This window comes from Vitis riparia, chromosome 9, assembly GCF_004353265.1.
Source record: "Vitis riparia cultivar Riparia Gloire de Montpellier isolate 1030 chromosome 9, EGFV_Vit.rip_1.0, whole genome shotgun sequence".
Taxonomy (NCBI): Eukaryota; Viridiplantae; Streptophyta; class Magnoliopsida; order Vitales; family Vitaceae; genus Vitis; species Vitis riparia.
Window position 1 is genome coordinate 10,987,659 of NC_048439.1, and position 16,286 is coordinate 11,003,944.

General features: G+C 33.2%; 1 protein-coding gene across 1 annotated transcript; it reads left to right on the forward strand.

Annotated features, from left to right (window-relative positions):
* Nucleotides 1-454: 454 nt before the first annotated feature.
* On the forward strand, nt 455-13,058 carry LOC117921424. The gene is made up of 4 exons (XM_034839264.1): nt 455-852; nt 10,322-10,371; nt 10,492-10,544; nt 12,278-13,058. Exons 1-4 carry the CDS (start codon nt 632-634, stop codon nt 12,662-12,664), a joined length of 711 nt encoding a protein of 236 aa, XP_034695155.1. The 5' UTR covers nt 455-631; the 3' UTR covers nt 12,665-13,058.
* Nucleotides 13,059-16,286: the final 3,228 nt, after the last annotated feature.

Consider the following 16,286-nt stretch of genomic DNA (forward strand, 5'->3'; position numbering starts at 1 on the left):
AAATTTTAAATAAAAGAGAAAAATAAGTAAAATAGGGTTAAAGAAGTATATTAAACTAATTTATTAAATTATAAATATATTTTATTAGTATTATTTTTGTTTTCTTTTTCTCATATTTTTTTTCTAATTTTTTAAAACTAAAAACTATCTTATATAGTTGTAATTAATTAGATAGTTTGAAAAATATTTTGACAAGAAAATAAAAAAAGAAAGAAATTATTTGACAAATAAAGAGTTTATTTGGAAATTGTTTTACACATTTAAAATATGTTTAGTAATGTTTTTAAAAGAAAACATATTTTCCAGGATTTGTTAGGAAAATAATGTATTTTTAAATTTTAAATGTTTTTATTTATTTATTTAGAATTACTTTAAAAATAATAATTAAAAAAAAATTAAAAAAAGAAACCCGGTTAATATTGGAATCCGTTCTTAACATCCATAAACCTCTGAAGTGAATTGGAATTGGTATGGCGATTGGCGAGTGACTAACCTCTTGATTGAGTGAAAGGAAAATTCAAGGGGCTGTGCTGTGATGTTTAGTCCAGATGGGCGAGTGTGACTGAGGATGCTCTCGGTCTCAGGCGACTGTCTCTTTGAACCTACATGGTGACAGACAAGATCGATCGATATGTTTCGAGCCAGAAGCGGTTGGATTCAATTTGCAAAGAGGGGTCAGCTGGTTGGAGGCAGAGCTTTCTGCCACACCAACAATAAACTAACAACGAACGCCGACCACAATGCCTATGCGTCTGTGCGAGACTACGAAGCGTATCGGCAGCTGGACAAGCTCGATTTCATGACTGCTGCTAAGATTCTCTTCACTACTCCACCCAAGAAGAAGAAATTCGGGTATTTACTTGCTTCTTTCAATTCAATTCTTTCCTTCTGTCTCCATTTTCTGGTGGGTTTGTTTCAGGCATTTCGTCGAACATCTTCGCTTCAATGTTTATGAATTTTCCGTCAAATTAAAAGCATCAGATGCTTGGAGTAGCTGGTTTCTATGTCATTCTTCGAATCTATATGTGTTTAGTATGATTTATTTCAGAATAATAATGCTGTTAACATACCTTTGATTGTGCGATAGGAAATATTCTTGGAAATGAAATGTGGCAGGACAGGCTTCAGCCTCATTTGTTTTTCAGTCCTTTTCCAGGATAAATTATGCCATCGTTTATCTCATCATCTTCAACCAAACTTGGGAGAGGATGAAATCTATCATCCTTCCTCTTTCTTATTATCTTAGGATATAATAATCCTAATCGGACATATGGTCACATGAATCATAAATTTATACCTTTATCAATTTTCTTCATTTTTTTCGAATGCAAAACAAATAACTTTGATTAAAAATAGTTTAATATGTAGTTAAAAAAAACTCAAAAAATATTCTGTAAAATACTAATATATGTATCATTTAATATATTCAAATTATTTTCTATATTTAGCAACATTATATAATTTTTTTATATATGAATTTTAAGTATTTTAATCGTGACTATTATTGATAAGAGAAATATAAAATACTCACTAAATTATAAATTGTAGCATAGCCCCTTAGGGTGCCTAGTTGGTAAGATGAATACTTGGATGTGTGGTAGAGGAGCACAGTCTTAGGTTTGATTCCTGTTGCTAGTTAAATGTCCTAGATTATCCGATGTTGGTTGTAGTAAGTGTGGTCAACACGTTGATTGTGGAAGGTTCCTTAGTTATTAAAAGATAAATTGTAGAATGATTTTCAAACGATATCAAACATGTGAGATTTCATACTATTTTTTATAAATTTTTATTTTAAACAAATATTAAACATTGAGATGTAATATGTTTTCCATTCATTTTTTTATTCCTTTTATAAACCAAATATAAGTATGACATTACATATTGTATTGAATATAATATTTTTGGATAATTGTATATAATATAATATCCAAAAATATACATATCCTTGTCTATGATTGATTTCATCGATTGGTTAGGCTGCTCATAACGGGAGGGTTTTCTTGTTTTTCCTTGGTGCTCACTTGTATAGTTCTTGTGTACTTGGTGTGGCCTTTTTTGGTTTTTCAATTTAATACACTTTTACCTAACAAAAAATAGCTGACCAAACATTTTCTGAAAATAGGAAACCTTGTGATGTTCATCTTTTTGACTAATATTCATATGCATAAATATGTGATGTTCTAGAGGGTATTTTGTGGCTGGAAGTCTTTTTTTCTTTGGGGGAGCTTAATTTTGGTGCTATGTGGTGCAAATCCGGAGAAATCTGGAAGTATATGGAATAGAATGTACAGGATGGTACTAAAAAAACCTTTGAAACTACTTTTCTCTTGCTCCTGACGGATCTGGTTTCAAGATCGGGTAGTATCAACTATGTATTAGTTAGTACCATGTAGTTGTTTCGGGTTTCTATTTCCTCTTTTTTTTTTTTTTTTTGAATTCCCTTTTTATGTGTGACTTCGATGAAAGAATCTAGTAATAATTGAAATAGATGTAGTTATTTGACAAAGTTCCAGACTTGAGATTATGGATGATTCTATGTTCTTAGGTTTCTCAGATATTGCTTTTAAAGTAAAGTTTAGATTTTCATGTTCTATGAAGTAGGATCTAACAGACTTATGACAATACTTCAAGAATTTGAACTTAGCACTTTCAACTGTTTTCCTAAAACCGTCAACAAGTGGACTTGACATTGTGACTTTGGTATGAGAGCTTCTGGTGGCTCTGGCCATTGAGATAGGAGTTACTCTGCCAGTTTTGGCTCCAGTTCCTTGGCATGGACAGCCACCTGGATTTAGAGCCCTTGACTGATACTGCCTGGACATCTCCTGCACCTGCCTTATTTATGATAAGCACCAAGTGAAGTAAGAGTGGCTTTTGGTGGTGAACCTTACGCCTCCTTTCTTGACACAGGGTACTGTACGAAGATGTGAAAATAAATTTTTTTATTAAATCAAATGGAAATTACATTTAAATAGACTTAGATTTGAATAAGAGTTTACAACCAAGTCCAAAATCTATTCCTAATATCTTGGCAGTTTAGTTTCTATCAACTAACCTGATTTATTTGAATTTTAAAATAAAAAACAAACTGATAACTCCTAATCTAGATAAATGGAAATAACAACCTAAACATATTGACTTATTTAAATTCTCCCTAAAAACTAGATCTTATCTGTCAACACTCCCCCTCAAGTGTGTGCTCAAAAGGAGAAGGGTGGTCTAGGCATAAGGAAACTTGATCTCTTGAACAAGGCCTTGCTTGGTAAATGGATAGGGAGATTTGCCCATGAAAAGGACAATCTTTGGAAGAAGGTGATTTTGGTGAAGTATGACCAAGAGGGTTTTGGGTGGAGGACTAATGAGGCTAGTGGGACATTTGGAGTGGGGGTTTGGAAGGAGATTTTGAAGGAGGCAAACTGGTGTTGGGAAAATATAGAGTTTAAAGTGGGTAAAGGTACTAAAGTCAATTTCTGGACTGATTGTTGGTGTGGTAATGCAGCGCTGTCCCAAAGCTTCCCCCAATTATACGCCTTGGCTGTCCATAGGAATGCAACGGTGGACGAAGTGTGGGATTTGAATTTTGGTTGGGGAGGTTGGGACCTAAGATTCACTAGAGGCTTTAATGATTGGGAGTTGGATTTGATAGGAGACTTGCTTACTATGTTGAGGGACTACGGGATATCTTTAGAGGAGGATTCAGTTATTTGGAAGGGTGGGGGAAATGGAAAATTTGGTGTTAAAGAAGCGTATAACCTGCTGATTGCTCTCATTGAAATTGCCTTCCCGAAAAAGTGCATTTGGGTGGATAAAGTCCCAACCAAAGTTGCCTTCTTTGCTTGGGAGGCGACGTGGGGGAAGATTCTTACCTTAGATAGGCTTCAAAAACGAGGGTGGCAGCTCCCTAATCGCTATTTTTTATGTGGTTGTGAAGAAGAAACTGTAAATCATATTCTTTTATACTGTATAGTGGTCAGAGTCCTCTGAGAGATTGTCCTTGCCTTGTTTGGCATTCAGTGGGTGTTCCCAGAAACAGTAAAAGAGGTGTTATTTAGTTGGAGGGGCCCTTTTGTGGGGAAAAAAGGAAAAAGATTTGGAATTCCATTCCCTTGTGTATTTTTTGGACGGTTTGGAAGGAAAGGAATAGATTAGCTTTTTTTGGGGGGGTCCTTAGCAATACAAAAACTCAAAAATTCCTTTGTATGTAACTTGTGGAGTTGGGCTAAATTGTATATTGGAGAGGAGTCCTCTTCTCTTATAGGCTTTTTGGAGTGGTTAGCATTCACTTAAGGGCTGGTAAGGCCTTTGCTTCCTTCTTTTGCTCTTTGTGGTTCAGGCTACCTTGTATACTTCTTGTATGCTTTGTGGCTTTTTGTCTTTTGATAATATATTTCATGTTTATTTATCAAAAAAAAAAAAAAAAAAAAAAAACTCCCCCTCAAGCTTGGCCATAGATGTCAATGAGCCCAAGCTTGCCTACTAAGTACTCAAATGTTGGTCCTGAGAGACCTTTGGTGAGTATTTCTGCAACTTGTTGGTCTGTAGGAATGTACTCCATGCTGATTATTCTGTTCTCTAGTTTTTTGGTAATAAAGTGTCTATCCACCTCCACATGTTTGGTTCTATCATGATGAACCAGGTTGTGTGCTATGCTGATTGTGGCCTTGTTGTCACAATAGAGCTTGCATAGGGAACTCACAACTGATCTGCAACTCTTCTAGCAACCGTTTCAACCAAATTGCTTCACAAATACCATGAGCCATGGCTCTGTATTCAGCTTCAGCATTGCTCGTTGCTACTACAGACTGCTTTTTGCTTCGCCAAGTCACTAAATTCCCCCAAAGACATGTGCAATACCTGGATGTTGATTTCCTATCATTGACGGATCCTACCCAATCCGCATCTGTAATAATTTCCACTTTTTTGTTTCCTTCTTTACCAAAAAATAATAATTTCCTGGGAGTCTTCTTGAGATACCTCAATATTCAATAAACAGCATCAAAGTGTCCTTGGCACGGCGAATGCATGTATTGACTTACTACACTTATTGCAAAGGTGATGTCAAGTCTTGTGTGTGAAAGGTATATTAGTTTTCCCACAAGTCGTTGATATTTTCCTTTATCAACCATATCTCCTTCTATTAATTTTGCCTTGCCTCCTTGTTCAATTGGAGTCTCTATTGGTTTGCAGAGCATACCTGTCTCTTCTAACAAGTCTAGCGTGTACTTCCTTTGTGATATAGAAATGCCCTTCATACTTCTTGCGACTTTTATTCCCAAAAAATATTTCCAAGTTTTGAGATCTTTAACCTCAAACTCCATTGCCATCAATCTTTTAATTTCCTCCATTTCTTCGAAGATGTCTCTAGTAAGTATTATATCATCTATGTATACTATTAGGATTGCGATTTTTCCATCTGATGAGTGCTTAACAAATAACGTGTGATTAGTTTGCCCTTGTGAGTATCCATGGCTCTTAATCACCTTCGAAAATCTATCAAACCATGCACGCAGAGACTGCTTTAGCCCATATAGTGATTTCTTTAACTTGCACACCATTCTGTTTTTCTTACCTTCTTCAAAGTCGGGTGGGAGACTCATATATACTTCTACCTCCAATTCACCATTTAAGAATGCATTCTTCACATTGAGTTGAAACAATGGCCAATCCAAATGTACTGCTAGGGATGATAGGACCCAGATTGTGTTGAGCTTTGCCACAAGAGCGAATGTCTCAGTGTAATCTACTCCATAGGTTTGTGTGAAACCTTTTGCAACCGGCTGTGCTTTGTATCTTTCAATCAATCCATCTGGTTTGAATTTGATAGTAAATATCCATTTACACCCGACCACACTCTTGCCTTGTGGTAGTTTCACCAAACTCCATGTGTCATTCTTCTTAAGTGCTCGCATCTCTTCAAGGACTGCATTTTTCCATTCAGGAACAGCAAAGGCTTCTTCTACTGACCTGGGAATATTAACACTAGATAGATTTGTGGTAAAGGCATGAAATGATGGAGACAAGTTATCATATGACACAAATTTAGAAATAGGATGTTTTGTTCATGATCTAACACCTTTCCTATGGGCAATTGGCACATCTAGTGTTTCAGAAATGTTTTTGGGATTACCTGAAGATGAGGAATTAGTTCCTAGCACAAGTTCAGATTCTGGACAGTGCAAAGAGTTCATGAGCAGCTTGTTTCCTTGAGAATTCTGTTTCTGAGAATAAACACGGAGCTCTTGCTGATTAGGAATATTGAGATCTCCCCCTGTGTCAAGGACTGGTACTGCTTGTGTTTGTTGTGGCATATTCTGTGTTTGCTGTGGCATATTCTCGGATGGTGGTATAGTTTCGGATGGGGTGAGCTCAGGTGTGATGGGTGAAGCAGCAGTGGTCTCGGGTAATGAGGTGGTAGACATGGATGGAGTCTCGGATATAGGTAAGGCAATAGTGTCCCAATTCCACACATGAGCTTCTTGGTCGTGGTTCTCCCCCTGAAGCAAAGTGGGGGAATAGTATGGCACTTCTTCAAAGAATGTGACATCTCGGTAGATAAACATTTTTTTGGTCTTGGGATCGTAGCACTGGTACCCTTTTTGGGTTGGAGAATAGCTAGGAAAGATGGTTTTTATGTCTTGAGGGTCAAGTTTGGTTTGGTGTTGGGAGTGAACTGCTGTCGCTGCCAGGAAACGCTGTGACGGGCTGATCAGTGTGAGTCTTGTCAGAGGTTTCTGATTTGGAATTGTCTCCACATAAGGACCCAGTCATGGCTGTTTTTGCCATGGAAATTATCAGAGTTCTAGCTCTGATACCATGTACGAAGATGTGAAAATAAAATTCTTTATTAAATCAAACGGAAATTACGTTTAAATAGACTTAGGTTTGAATAAGAGTTTACAATGAAGTCCAAAACCTACTCTTAATATCTCGGCAGTTTAGTTTCTATCAACTAACCTGATTTATTTGAATTTAAAAATAAAAAACAAACTGATAACTCCTAATCTAGATAAATGGAAATAACAACCTAAACATATTGAATTATTTAAATTCTCCCTAAAAACTAGATCTTATCTGTCAACAGGTACTCTATTGGGACCAACACAAACATGTGAATGATGAGCTACAAGAGTGAGAAATTGTTAGAGAATTCACTGGATTTGAGCAACTTTCTGAAAGATGAATTCCAGCTCTGTATTGGGCTATCTGCAGGAAGGCAGGCTCAGCTAGATCACAGTATTTGAGGGGAGGATTGCACCACCTTTTGTTGTTGTTGAAAAAGGCCAATTTAGGGCCACACAACTTTGTGGGAGTCAAGGTTATGGTCCCTGGAGGCATCACTTGTGATCATTATTGAATCTCATCTCGTAACACACCCCACAGCTCGTAGCATGTCCCTGGGAGGCACCACTTGGGAATATACCCTTGGCTGTACAAGTTTCCATACCCTCAAGCACCACCTGCAATACCAACATCCCATTAGCAACCACCTGCAATAAAGACCCCAACAGTAAGTAATTCTTACAAAAAGTCCAAAGGAAAAAAATTGTATTTTGGTTTAGTTTTGAAGGGCAGCTGCATTTTAAGCCTTTGGATGTATTTGGTTGATGTGCTATGAAGTCAAATGGTTGTACAGTTGTACTCTTAAGAGGTTGTATGATTCAACTTCAAAACACTAGACTAAGGGAAGGGAATAAAAAGAATGTGGGTTGAAGTTTTGGGACAAGATTTGGTTGCTTTTGCTATGATATAAGATGACCTTAGATAAGAGTAGTACGGTGAAAAAGGGTACTTCTCATACACCCATATAGTTCAATTAGCTAAGACGAGGCTTTTTGACTAAAAATATTTATAGGCTTCTAGCCAAAGTGGTTTTTAGATACTCATTTTCATGTATGGTTGGCCTGATTGGGGGATTTATTTTCTATCGTCTCACCTATGCTTGGATCCATTGGGGTCTGGCCCATTGGTCCTACTTGTAATAACATCAGAATGACTAGAAATTATGGCATTTGTTGCGTCATATATCAAGCACAATGAAGCACATGTCCAGATCTTCTGGCACTTGCTTTGAAATACAAAATATTTTGTAATGCTAGAACTGCAACTCCCTCTCCCATCTAGAAGAAATTCAAGCCATTGACAAACCAATAATTTTCCCACAGACTATGCAATCAGATTTAATACAAAATCTCAACTTGTTAAGGCAAAGCCCTTGGCTTGGATTTTTGATTACTTGGTTAATTCAATTTTCATTTCCTAATTTCCCTTCCAGCGCATATAGGATGTTGAGTAATGAAGTGAAAGAATGACTTCCATGATGCAAATTTCATTTAGCAAGATATTCTTTTTTATGATAATATCAAGATAGTCTATCCAGGTAAATTAAGATGCAGTGGCCTTGTGAAAAGTCCTATTGGGATTTTGATGTTTTACCTTTTGCATCGTCTTGTTTGCTGTTGTCAAATTTTCAGTCATCTTCTTCAGCATAGTAGCCTTTTTGCACATTACCCCTTCTTTTTGAAAATATTCTCACACTAGATTTAAAAAAAAACACATGTTAAAGGATGTCTGCTGATGGTATGTATGATGACCCATGTCATATTTCAAGTGATAGATATAAAAGGTTAGGTACTCAAGCTTGAGTTCAGTTTCTTTTCATGGTACACTTTAGAAGCTATTTTGGGGAAGGAATGCTGAATATGTGCTTATCTCAAGGCACCAGTGGAACAGATTGCTTCAGGAATCTGAAGACAAGGAAAGAAGATGGGTTAAATCATTATCAGAAACGGAAAATGATTCTCCCGTGCCATTTATAGTACAATTCTGTTAATGATCAAATTTTGGATGCAATGTTGAGAAACACAAAACAGGATCTTCTAGCATTCAGAAAGTAGAACCATAAACAGTTTCTGAAATTCTAATTGAAGCTTGACAATTGCTCCTTGTTTATTTCTTTTTCCTTTTATAGATGCTTCTTTTGGGGGAATGGTCTAGTGACACATCTTTCTATACATATATAATAGTTGAATTCTCAAACGTTTTCAAGAACATTTGATAGTATTTAAATATTGTAGTACAATGAAAGAAACTTAGAGGTTCTGAAATTGGGTGAAGAAAGTGTTGAAATGATATACATCCTGCTGCCACAATTGATGATTTGATGAAGCAGAGTTGTGAAATATGTTAAAGTTTAGTTGATTTTGAGACATGGGGCGTTGGATACAATCGGTTCACTTTTCCCCAATCCCCCCTTTTTCCATTTGTAGGGCTTTAGAAAAGGTTAAGTCATAAAAAATATTTATCTTTAGCTCCCTTTTTGGTTAAGTAGGATTCTTGTAGATGTTTATGGAGTGATTATGCACAAGCAACAGGGGAACTTATTATATGACAAAGTGGATCAGCAGAGTTGCCCTCCCCATAAGGAAAATTCCTACCTAAAATGACTTGTTCTGATGAGCAATCAATCAACATGTTAACCCCTGGCCGTGCACCAAGTATTCTCAGTGTGCTTTCAATGACCCAGACTCTGTCAAGGGAAGCAGGGTTAAAGGAAGCTTGTTAGTTTGTGTTTATTTCGAAGTTCTTACTTATACATGCAAACACTCATAAATTTATGTCAATGTTTGGATCAGTTTGTATGCATGATTCAGGATGTTATAGTTGTAAATCTCTTCATTGATTATAATTTGAAGCTTATAGTGAATTTTTTTTATCCTTTTATGCATATGCCATTACAGGGGTTTAATCCTTGTTGCTGTTCATAGCTCACTGAAGTTGTCTGTGTGTTGCTAAAGACCTAGGTCTTGAAGTTGTCTAGGGACACAAATGAATTTATATAATCCATTTTGTCTTCTATATTTCATCACAAAACTAAGCATCTATACAACTTAGCATTGTCAGAAATGTGTAGTTTTCTCATTTTGAAAAATCCTTATGCATACAGCTGAGAAATAAAATATTTAGGGCACTTTTAGTGAAATAGGAAGGCCAAGTATTAGACATACTGGCGATACAAATTTGATGTCGATATGTATGTCTTGTAGTTCCTTAAACTACAGGACTTTTTTGAATACTTTTCTTAAGAACATGTTAACCACTTATGATTACCTCTCGTTGCCCTGTTGGGATCTTCATTTCATTTTTGATGACCACGTTCTTACATGTCGATATGGATGTCTTGTAGTTCCTTAAACTACAGGACTTTTTTGAATACTTTTCTTAAGAACATGTTAACCACTTATGATTACCTCTCGTTGCCCTGTAGGGATCTTCATTTCATTTTTGATGACCACGTTCTTACATCTCTTTTTTTCATGTTCAGGATCGATTTCCATCTTGTACAACTCTTCTTTGCCTGCATGCCTTCATTGGGTATCTGTTCTCACTTGTTTAAAATTTGCATGTTTCACATTCAAATTACAACTCTTCTTTGCCTGCATGCCTTCACTGGGTATGGTTGACTGTGTCTAAAAGAACATGTTTCTGTAACAGCTGTTTATTTGGTGGCTCAGTATGCTCGGTATGAAATAAGAAGAATGGAGGAGGTAATCAAATTTTCTTTGTCTAATATTGGTATTTTATGGTTTTAATAAAGTCCTTATAATTATTCAAGTTTTTCCGGAGTCTATGTCATATTGGCCTCTCTTCATTCCTAGACCTTTTTCCTTTTCCTAACCAAATCTAGATTAGAAACTGAAATGGAGTAAATTGAATGGGGATAGAGTTGAGAGTGGAAAGTAACACTTCTCTTTTTTGAACTATTTAGATCCCCTCAAGTGTTTTGAGATTGCTTGTTGTCTTTTTATTTATTTATTTTTTGTTTCTTTTTGAAAATTTTTCTTCCTACCTTCTAAATTATGCATTTTCATGGGGCTTGAGCTTTTTCTTAATAAATTTTCACTTTATTGAAACATAAAGTCATGGATTTGTTACAAGTTTCTGTGAAAAAAAAAAAATGTCTTTCCATTTGTTTTCCGTTGTTTTCTTTTCTAAGCTTTTTACAAAGATAGGTTGAAGCACTGTGACAAAATTCTGTAATATGAGTTAGTTAATAATGTCTTGACATTGCTTATAATTGCTGTATTATTTATAAATGTCTGGAACCATTTTGGCATAATTTTGTATACAGTATTCGACTCTTCATGTTTTCCTTTTTTCTAACCCTCTTATGTTCTACCATCCATTGCTCTCATCAACTTAAATTCTTTGGTGAATATTTTTCTTATTGATGATATGTTCACCAAATGGTTCCTGATTCTACCCCCAAATTTGTAACTAAACTGAAGCTTGAGAACTGCAGCCCCTTTATTCCTATGCATTGCACGCACTATCACTTAACAAAAAGAAAAAAAAAAAAATCCAGATTTCGAATGTGCATGTTATTAAAAACACCAACACCATGCTTCTCTTCTCAAAGGAATCCTTGGAGTAAGCAAATTGCTTTATCATGCTGAAGCTATAAAGATTAACTATGTTAAATTGACTATAAGAATCAATCACGTGTACTGGGTTAGGAATGATTCAATGGTTCTGTTATGCTCCAGTAACATTGTTTTCTCTCTTAGGGCATTCTTCAATGGTTATTTTCCTGTTTGATATGTTGGTTGTATCCAGAATATGAGACAAACACACACAGACACACACACAAACACAAATGCACATAGACGCAATGCAATGGATTTTACTCTAGGCATTTTCCAAGTTGCCATAGTACAGGTAATTTTCTTGCTGTAAAATTTTTCTCTTATTCTGTATCAAGTTATTGACAGTACCATTCATCATGTACACACCTTTATAAGTCTTTTTCCCAGCTTTTCAGTTGGTTTCTCTTCAATTACGGGCAATCATCCTATTATCACAAAGTGAAATGTGATGACAATATACTATACATTCATGTGCCACATTTATAATTTGACCAAAAAGAAAAGTTCACTAAGATGCCATAATTTTATTTGTTTATTTATTTCTAAATCCACACCTCTATATTGTGATGTTTCTCCCTTGATTGGTGGGAAGAAGGCAATTAGAAAGACTGTAGAGGAATGATCTCTTACTTTTTGCATATGATTTCCTTCCATGCGAATGGAATACACTTCAATTATTATAGACAAGTTGAGTCTACAAATGCCATAGAAACCAAAAGAAATAGTTTCATATCCATGCTTAAAGGTCCTTATTTGGTCAAATTGATTTGACTAAAGGTCCTTACATTGTGTTTGGTGCATTTAGACTTTCGGTTCAATGATCCATAATTGGTTGTTTGGTCACCTACCTTCAGGAACTGGAGTTGAAAAAGAAGCAAACCGAAGAAGAAGAAAAAGAGAAAGAGTTGGAGTCGAATGCCGCTGAAGAAATTGGAGAGGGATCTGATCCAGAGCTTTTGAAGGTAAAGGTAAGACTAGATAAACTAGAGGAGGCTGTAAAGGAAATTGTGGTCGAATCAAAGAAACAATTGGATAGCAGTGTAGCCAAAAACCAGGATAACGGTAGTAAACTTGAGAGGCAACCTAACAAAACTAGCTCCCAAAGTAGATCAGAAGCCAGCAACTCAGCAGCTAAAAACCTGAAATCTGAGGAAATAGCACCAGGCTTGAGCAAAGGGACCCCGACAGAGTCACTACCAGTTACTGATGCTTCCCCACATGATCAGAAGGGAAAGATCTAAAATGAAACCCGTGATCAAGATGTGAAAAAAATGAATAACAGCTTCCTTAGGGGATGAAAATCTCCATCCTCCTGGGAGCATGCAAGGGTTTTATGGTTACCAAAGTCTGCTTCCAATGGGGTTGGCTCAGTTTCTTTTTGTGAGAATCAACATCAGTTAAATGACCAACATTAGTGGCACAAAGCACAAAGGGCCACATTGCTTCAATGCTTTAAATTGCTGATGGTTGGAAATATGTACTGCTTTGGCCACTATCTTCCTTTTTTCTTTGCCAGGTTTTCTCTTTATGCGATTTGTAAGAGCAAAATATCTGATAGTACAGCCTTATTCAGTTTTGATCACTGCAGATTGCAGAATAGAATTTGGTGTAATGCAATTTCCTCTTATAAGTCAATAGATTTATAGTGTTTGGTAAAATTTAATATTTATTACTAAGTGATTTAAATTGATTTTAAGTTAAATTATATTTAAGGCATTAAATTGATTTATTAAAATTAATTTTAATTTTAAATAATAATAATAAATTATTTTATCAAATATATTTAATATTTTTAGTAATTTTAATTAAGTTAAATAAGTTGATTTATTAACCCTTTTTAGAAGGTGTTTGGTAAAATTTAATATTTATTATTTAATGAATTAAATTGATTTTAAGTTAAATTATATTTAAGACTTTATATTGATTTATCAAAATTATTTTTAACTTTAAAAAATAATATTAAATTATTTTATCAAATATATTTAATATTTTTAATAATTTTGATTAGGGAAAGTTATCAAAGTGGGTTAGGAGTGATAATTCCTTTGAAGGGCTATCATGTTTACAAATTCTAATGATGGGAAAATTTGACCATTTCAAAATCCCAAATCTACCACTTTTTGTTTTTTCTCTTATTCCCACCTAAATTTACTCTTTTATTTTTTCTCTTTTTTTGTAGTTTTTAGGCATTATTATTATTATTATTATTAAATATTAATAGGGATAACTAATTAAAAGGGATGAAATCTTCCCTACTTTGGAAAACTAACCCTTTACCTTTTTTCAACCTAAAAAGTACCTATTTTTGACAAAAATGGCCTCATATTTTTCTTGCAAAAGTTACCATTTCTTTTAAAACACACATGTAAATAATAAAAATATTGAAGAGTATTTATATCAAAAATGAGTTAACACTTCAAGTTCAAAAATTAGGAAGGTTAGTTTTACAAATTTTGGATGTTTTCATCGGTTTTAATCAATTAATCCATATTAATATTACTCTTAATATTATTATTTATGATATTAGTATTTTAAACTATTCATATTATTATTAATATCATTCTTATTAACAATATCTATTATTCTTGTGATTATTATCCAGCTTATTATTTATATTTTTAATATTATATTAAAAATAATAATATATTTATTTTTATTATTACTACTACAAAGAAACTGTAGAAGATATATATATTTTAATTCTTAAGACTTGTAAACTTTATTAAAAAATTATTCATCTTTTTTTACCTTTTATGCTTTATATACTATATTAAGACTAATTAAATTATTATTATTAATACTTCATTAATATTTATAATATTAGTTTTATATTATTAATTTTATTATTAATATTTTTAATAAAATAGCATTATATCTAAGTTATAGGTATCACAGAAATGTATTGATAATAATAATATAGTAGAATAAAACAACATTTCTAATGTTATTAAAATATAGGTACAATATTTATGTATTGAATTTATAACATAAATATATTAAAAGTATAATACGTTATGATATGCCTTAATTTATTTCAAAATGTAGATACAATATTTATGTATTGAACTTATAACATAAATATATTAAGACATATCTTAATTTCGCTTTTTGACTGTTATACAAATAATTTTTAATTATAATATTTTATTAATAGCTATATTTATAAAACTAGTAATGAATTTATGAAATCTATTTAATAAAAATATAAAAAATATTTTTATTGTAATATATTCTTAATAGTTATATTGCAAAATTAAACACTTCAAAATTTATGAAATCTACATAATAAATAATATAATAACTTTATATTTTTAATTATTGGAATGAAACAATAATTTGTAAAATTATATTATTATTATTATTATTATCATTATCAATAACCTATCAAATAAGAATAATATTAATAATATAATAATTCATTATAAATATTATTTTAAAAATATTATAAATAACTTGTCCAAAATAATAATAATAATAGTAATAACAACAAGAAGAAGAGATATGCTTGACTTTAAAATGAAAAGTGTGAGAGTATATTTGACTTTTTGTATTATGAGGTTTCTTTTTTATTTTCTGTATTCTGAAGCATTTTGAAGACTTATCAAAGTACATGACCCTTCATGATCATTATCACACCTAACCCACCTTATATGGTAATTCTCCCGTATTAGAATCCTTAAGGAATAAAACCTATAAATTTCACCCCATTTGGACATTGATAGCTTAGTACAAAAATTCCAAACAAATGGGTAAGAAAACAGAGTGGTTCAACTAAGACAATTTTAAACCACTTAGATTTCTTAAAGTTATAGGATATTTTGGCTAATTATCATGATTTTTAATTATTTTTATATGTTAGTAGAATCAAAAAGGAAACTTTAGAGTCTAATTTTATTAAATTCCAAATTCGTTTTTATGGGAAAATAATTAAGGAAACATTAATGGATTTTTAACAAGGTATGCCGAGACCGTTTTTATGTTTGAGAGTTTTGGTATTATTAGAATTTGTTTTAGATTTATAGATTATTTTTAAAATCTTCTAGACTCATCATACATTAGATCTCAAGAGTTTCATAATTTTTGGAACTCGTTTAGTTGGTGAGAAAATTTGAGAAAATGAGTAGCATTACAACATACCTTGTTTTTGGCAATTTTGGAATTGATTTAGGTTGAGGCTTAATTAATGGTTTTTTTGATGACCATTTGACTCAAAAATGAATTTCTAAGGCTTTTAGACTCATCAACAAACTCTTTAGCTCAAGTGTTACTTGAATTAGAGTCTGTTTGCCTAGTATTTCATTTTTAGGAAAATCATATATTTCAATTAGAGTGTTGTTGGATTAAGAAAGAGTTAGTAGAATTTAGAATCATAGTTCCCTATTTTTATTAATGGAATTTTCAATTCTCTAAGGCCACTTAAATTTCTTTTGTCCTGGGAGGATTTAGACTTTGTGGATCCATCATACTACAAGTTCTACTCTGGTGTTGAATGCGAGAATTTTGGTGAGTGGTTGTAGTATGTATGATTTTGCTACGCTTTTTATAAAATAAATATCTAGTGCATAAGTTATATATATATTTCTAAAGACATGAGATGTATGTTGAATTCTTATTTGCTTAAAATACACATGATTTTCAAAAATGAATGTTACCTTACTTTTAAGAAATTATTTATTACCATGCGTATATTTACAACTAATGACATTACATACCATGTTATGATATAATAAATTATTAGACTTTTTGGACATTGATATTTGATGAGCATGGTAACACATATGCCTGTGAGGTGTTCCATGCAGTTTTATTTTAGAAGTATACACCACTTATGTAGCAAGGGGGAGGCCTTAGGATGAGATTGTG

Bases quoted from the DNA above. Each gene is read 5' to 3' on its own strand.
- LOC117921424 (XM_034839264.1), top strand. From the start codon at position 632: ATGTTTCGAGCCAGAAGCGGTTGGATTCAATTTGCAAAGAGGGGTCAG. The intron at 10,372-10,491 runs GTATCTGTTCTC...TTTCTGTAACAG, and splicing joins TGCCTGCATGCCTTCATTGG to CTGTTTATTTGGTGGCTCAG. The intron at 10,545-12,277 runs GTAATCAAATTT...ACCTACCTTCAG, and splicing joins AAATAAGAAGAATGGAGGAG to GAACTGGAGTTGAAAAAGAA.